Source organism: Acromyrmex echinatior, chromosome 1, assembly GCF_024713525.1.
Source record: "Acromyrmex echinatior isolate Ae372 chromosome 1, ASM2471352v2, whole genome shotgun sequence".
Taxonomy (NCBI): domain Eukaryota; kingdom Metazoa; phylum Arthropoda; class Insecta; order Hymenoptera; family Formicidae; genus Acromyrmex; species Acromyrmex echinatior.
Window position 1 is genome coordinate 20,327,185 of NC_141852.1, and position 6,855 is coordinate 20,334,039.

The 6,855-nt window shown below is 36.8% G+C and overlaps 1 protein-coding gene across 2 annotated transcripts in view; it reads right to left on the reverse strand.

Annotated features, from left to right (window-relative positions):
• cnc (NFE2 like bZIP transcription factor cap-n-collar) overlaps nt 1–3,115 on the reverse strand; it is a 124,461-nt gene extending 121,346 nt beyond the window's left edge. The window contains exon 1 of one of the 2 annotated variants that reach the window (XM_087410018.1): nt 1,061–3,115. In XM_087410018.1, the coding sequence (XP_087266144.1) occupies nt 1,061–1,513 (453 nt within the window). In that variant the 5' untranslated portion in view covers nt 1,514–3,115. The remainder of the gene's footprint in view (nt 1–1,060) is intronic. The other variant, XM_011070650.2, reaches the window with a different exon arrangement.
• Between the last annotated feature and the right edge of the window lie 3,740 nt (nt 3,116–6,855).

Genomic DNA, 6,855 nt, shown 5'->3' on the forward strand with positions numbered 1-6,855 from the left:
AGGAAAAGGAAAGATGGAGGAACGAAGAAGACCGCCTCTACAAGCAACAAGGTCGTCACAAGGATTTGTAGGGTCATTTACATCACACGATTATATACTATTGTCAAAGAGTGATATTGCGTTCTTCTTTCAACAAATCTTGACTTACCAACGTGACCGTGACGGTGCATAGTTATTTCTGATTTTTCTGAATATTCGCATTGAACAAAAAAAAAATGTTCCAGATATACGCGCCGAGTGTGCATTGCCAAATATTATTTTTAAATCTGATTATTGCATGCAGTTTAACGCGGTCAGAATTTACGTATAAAATCGATTATTTTTTGTATCTTTGTCAAAAAATAATATAAGATGCTATGAATAACAATGATGATACAGTATTTACATAAATATCAGTATTTTTTATGGCAATTCATCTTTAGCATTACATCAGTGGTGTCATAGATGATTATTAGCTATAAAAAAATTATATATTTTAAAATGAATAATAAATTAAGCAAAGAAACTTTTACTTTCACTTGAAGCCATGCAGTACTTAAAATTATATTTAACTATTCTCAAGTTAAATATAAATGTTAGATCACGATTATGTGTTTAAAAGAAATAAGGAGAAGTATTAGCCTTTATATTGTAAAAAAAAAAAGAAATAATCTATGTATGGCAATCAAAGTAGTAAGTAACAGTTTTAATAATAACACACAGATATATCTATGTTATTATACACATACTAATCCTTATTCTGTTTCCTATATCATATAATTCCTGCTAGCAAAATCAATTATTTAATAATTCAGAGATGTGACTATATTATATATTGTAACACATACTAATTCGTTATTCTATTTCCTATATCATATAATCCCTGCTAGAAATTATTTAATAACACAGGGACGCATCTACGATATATTTTGTAATACTTGTTTTACTCCATAAGTGCTACTAGCAAGATCAATTTTTTAATAACATAGATATGTTTACGTCATACATTGTAACACATATCAATCTTTATTCAATTCTCTATATTATAATCTCTGCTAGCCAAATCAATTGAAAGATTTACCTCTTGAGTGAGCTCCGCTGCGCCAACTGGGTCTGCAGGGCTCTGGATGGAAGTTGGAGGATCAGGAGATGTCATATTCCTGGTTGTGTTTGTAGAAACTGGTACACTGGGACCTGCCACTCTATTGGATTCTTCGACATTCAGTAGATAGGCCTGTATGGCATTGAGACCAGAATTCATTCTGTTGTATCTTCCCAATGAGTTGAGTTCCTCGAATAGATCCCTCTGGTAGTTCAGAAGCATGGAGTCTGGATTCTTTGGATGAATGAACATCGGGCGATGGATAATTGTGTGATCCATGTGCCATCCGGATCCATTGTTGAGATCCAGAGATCCCACGCCGATTGTCTGGATATCTAGCCCAAAGTAGGAGTTAGGATCCACACGCAGCAAGGAGAGCAGCAACGCGAGCTGCAGCAGCTCCTCCCGATACAATTTCTTCATGCACAACATCTTGCTGTTTTTCTCTCAAATTAAATCTTGCCCAAAAACAGTCCTACAGATCTTGACACGTTGTCACACTGCCTAGATATCCCTACTAAGTACAAACAATAGACTCAGCGTCATGAGGAGGTGACGCAATTCCGCAAGATATCCATTGACATCGCGCGTGACCAAAACGTAAAGACAGTCCCACGTAAACAAAGAGTCGACCCAAAAAACAACGACCGTTCATCCGATTATGAGACACATCACGAATGAGTTGAAACGTGCTCTGCTTCAGTTTTTAAGGTTAGAGTACACAGTCCAGTCGCGACGACGAGGAAAACCGTTCGGTAACCGTTTAAATTTTTTTGCAAAAAATGAGGAGGAACCGCCAGTGAAGGTGACCGATCGCTCGACGTGCCGGAGTCGAAATAAAAGTTCCGCGGCTTTCCCAGCTAGCCGGGTATAGGTCAGTTACACGAGACCGAAATAACCTCAAAACCGCACACGAGCCACTGATTAACCAGCAGAGCAGCCTGTGCAGCCATGCGCACGTTGTGCACGCATGTCTCGCAGACACTCCTCTGACAGGCGACTACTTGGCTGTCCACACTTCCTTTTGTCGTCGGCGAAGCCTTTGGACACTATCGGTGACAGTGCGACTTGCGAAACGTCTCGTCGGACGATCAGCGATGGCTCCACGCGCGGATCAGCTGCGACCATGAGCAAGATAGACAGACAGAGCAAGTTACAAGACAGAGGTGGCGATTAGCGAAACTGATTACTGACAGCAGATAGAGTGACTGACAGATCCCGTGTACACACCTCAGCGTGAGCGGCGCGGGCGCGCGAAAAAAAAACCATTCACGATAATTCGAATCCCAAGACGGGTTCGCACTTCGCGCGGTTCGTCCGCGGACGAGCGACGCGTCGAGCGTTATGCCGCGTTTCCTTCTTTTAACGCTCGAGCCTCGCGCGGCGATGAGATGACACTTTTGTCCGCGCACGACACTTCACCCTGCTTTAGCCTCCCGACACGGAGTTTCGTTACACGGAGAAACCGTCCGACCGAGCGAGTGAGCGAGCGAACGTCGCACACCTCGCCGGGAGAGATCGTTCGCGAAATGTGACTCAGCACTCGCGGCTTCGGCGACGTCGCACGCTCGTCAGGGCCGCGCCGACGCTGCTGATTTCCCCGCGCGTTTCCTCAATCGCCGCGCGCGTCCGCTGATTATGGTTAATTTTTTTTTGCGCGTTTACACAAGCGGCAATAAACTGCCGAGTTCGATTTCGTTATCGCCTGACGATTTCTGCAGGCCTCGCGTACAACACGCGCGACTTCTCAGCATGGGAAAAAAGGGTAGAAATCGATATGCCCGGTCGAAAAAAGTCGCGAGATGTCTTCTTCAGAGAGCGTCAAATACGTCAACGAGCGCTTATTTATGTCCATGCACGTGATTTCGTAATTCTTTAATAATGTTTCAAACGAACTTTGATTATCCGATACGATGTATTGTGGCTAAATAAGATACACGCGTTAAGATACACAATCACGGCGTTGAGAATTCATTAGCATAATGCGTTGCAATTTTGTTCTGTTTATGTAACTGAGTTTTTGTATTTTTAAATATTATTTATTTTTACAATAAGAAATGTAATTATGATGATACACGTAGTTACGTAACATTTTGTATAGCGTATCTTACGAAATCTGTACTAGAAACTTTTAGAAAATTTATGTTTATAGTTTCTTATTATTTTTTGTAGAAATTCAAATCAAGTTATATCAATCTACAGTTTTTTGTCTTCATACAAATTCAAGTCAGATCATAGTTGTTTGTTTTAAGCACCATTGAAAACATTAGAAATGAATAATACTTTAATATAAAGAGCAGTCCGTACATATTCAATATCGTCCAAATATTTTGTATGTTATTGATGCCCTCTTAAAACAATTCAAAACAAACAGTCTTAAAACTCAGTATAATCTCCAGATGAATAATATTGTATTACAGAATTTTAAATATTATTCAATAATATCGATCGTATAGAGTTTTATACTTTCTGAATTGAAATTTATTTTAATGACATTTTTAATTAAACTGTTCGAAATATAGATGGAGAGAAAATATCTCTCCATATAAAAATTAAAATACAAAATTAAGATATCATTTTGAGTACTCGTAGAGAAATATACGTCCATGACATTTCATGTGAACTTTATAATTAGTGTATCATGCGACTTTATATATATTCGATTAAAACACATATGTATAACGTATCGCGATAGAACGCCAAGCGCCAATGAATAGACAACACGTGCGTTGTTTTTATACGTTCCTAAGCGCAAGTTCGATTCGTTGACAAAAGACCGTTGGCCTTATTACCAGTCAGTCACAAAGCGAAATGATGCAAAGCGTCTTTATAATTGCGCGCAAATATAGCGAGGTATAATAAAACGTTCGCGTCATCCTCTTCCGGATAAAAATAATTGTAATAATTTTCTTAATTTTTCTATACTTATGAATACTTCGTATTTATATTTGTCATTTGATAAATGAATTGTTTAATTATCGAGTATTATTAATCCACTATAAATTTAATTTCGCGGATTGAAAATTACATTACTAATTATCTAACACCGCATAGCTGCATTACACAGAAAGAACGATTTTGCTGAAGTACTTAAAAATTTAACTAAATACAGAACTGAAGATAATTTTGTTTGAAAATTGTTGTTGGTTTTGTGAATCATCAAAATAATTATGCAGGACGTTCAAATTGATTGCTGGAAGGTTGTAATACTGGTCATTATGCCTAATGTTATTACGTAATTATTTTGATGGTCCAACAAAACTAGTTTCAACTCTATATATAACTAAATAATTAAATATTTCAGCAAAAGCATTCCGTGTAGAAAAAAATGTTTTATTCTACGAATTAAAACTATAAACGACAAAATAATATTCGATTAATATGACGGAATAAAAATCTGTTTACTTGCTATAAACAAGTTTTGTTTTTGTTATTTACAAAACAAAAATGTATTTTGCAGAAATTTTTCGTTATATAAAACAGAATATTTGTTTGCTATTAAAAAAATGTCTCGATTAAATTATAGTTTTACAGAAGGCAAATTTTTTTCTTACAATTAGTGCATTTGTAAACATGCGTAATACGCGAAATATGTTTACACGATATAATTTCTATCCTCCACGAAACAATTTACTTTCTCCGCATTTTACTGTCATTAGATAAATTCCCACAGAAGCGATTGTCTCATTTTTAATATACCTTCACGACCAAAGTACTTAGCGTAAGCAGCTTCCGGAGCAGATCCGGAAGCTGCTCGTAGAAAGAAAGTGTGGTTGATTTCTAATAATAATTTGCTAATAATAATTTGCGAAGTTGAATTGTTCGCCAATAGAAACCCGCGCGCGCCTTTGATTCATGCGATCATTGACAACGATTTCTCCATCAGCTGTGTATCAATGCCTTTCGATTTCCACTCTCTGGCGAGGTCGCAACGTCCGTCCGCGACAATATTCGTCACAACAAACTTTGACCTGTGTTGGACAGCACACGTGGCACCATTTACCACGAGTCTTCTGCATATAATAACGCGTATACATATAATTTGTTGCTTACTCATACCGAACGACGCGTTCCTTCGTTCTCACCTGATGCATGACCTTCGTCGATAATGATTCGTTGCCAGGCGACTAAGTCGCACATGGTTGAACATGGTCGCGACAATTTCTCCAGCGACGTGCCTTTTTCCCTTGGGAAACAACGCTGATATCTTTCCCTTATTTCGTCATTATAATATTTCTCCAGATCGATACGTGTCAATCTCTAGATTTGTTAGCGTCGCATGCTGCGACATGCTCTTACTTCCTCCGACCGTAGCTCCTACTTACTCAAACGCGGTCGTGAGTACTTAGAGTGAGTAGAAGTTATGTTGAAGCATGCTGGAGTATGCGACGTGAACAAATCTGTGTTTAGAAACGCCCCGCGATGCGTCATCGCGATTGATATTTTATGTGACAATCGTCAGTTGCGATTCTCCTCACTGTAAGCTGTCAAGGATCCCAATCATACATTTGTTGAACGAAAATATGAAATATCCGTGATATCAATTCTAATCGTATTGTAATCTATTGTGTTTAACATACCGAGTATTTTGAATACGGGGTCAGAATCATCAAATGCGTCTACTGTTGTTAATTTTAAAGTTAACAGAACAATTACAGGAAACTCGTGAAAATTTCAAATTTCAAGTTTGTGAATCTATATATTATATGTGCGTGCGTGCGTGCGTGCGTCTGTGCGTGTGTGTGCGCGCGCGCGCGCGGTGTGTGTGTGTGTGTGTGTGTGTGTGTGTACATGTGTATTTTAGGAACTTCCTCTGCATAGTTTGATAATTGTTTTGATCTAAATCTAAACTATTGTATTTTTTAAAGTGTACGTGCGTATTTAAATTATATGTAATATTCATTATAAATAATAATGCATTCATGCACGTCGCGATGTGTACGCTGGTACGTTTATAGTCGTCTTTAAAAAAAGATATTGTGTATATATAAGGTGTCCGGTAAGTTTTGACAAAACTCGTGTGTAGATAGAGCGGACTAACTGAGTCTAAAAGTCCTCCGTTAAAAGTCCAATTTTCGTAATTTTTGTTTTTAGTTACCTAATGAATATCTAAAATTTACATATAAAATAACTTTAAGACTTCTTTAAGAATTCTTTAAGAAAAATATCATTAAAATATTTTATAAAGGACTCTGAAAGAAATCTTAAAGTAGTCTTATGTATGTCGATTTTACTCGCTTATTCGACAATCTTTAGAAATTAATATCTCGTTAACTATTTCGAAAATTGCAAAATGATACAGAACTTTTCGATTCAATTTAGTCCGCTCTATCTGCATACGACTGCATACTAAAAATTAATTTTTATGTAAAAATGAACATAAGAAGTATAATCTCTCTATTGGCCTTGATTTTAACAAATGTTATCCAGGACATGATTCTGAACAATATTCAAAAGATTTTAGCCGTCGATCGGACATTTTGTGTAATCCTGATGTCGCCGATATTGTAACTTTCAAGCTTTATAACTCGAAAAGTACTTAATAAAAAATATTTTATTATAGTGTTTTGAAAAGCTCTTAAAATAAGACTATGTAATAAAAAAAGAGTCCTATTTAAAAAATTCAACTTGACCTTCATATGATTTTGCAGACTCCACCTAAAGTCAATCTTTCAGTTAGATAAATTTTTTTGAAATCCTACAACTTTGCTTTTATATATTAGGTGTTGGAATTAATTCGTAGCGTTTTTTAATGAAAGAATGTTATTTATTTC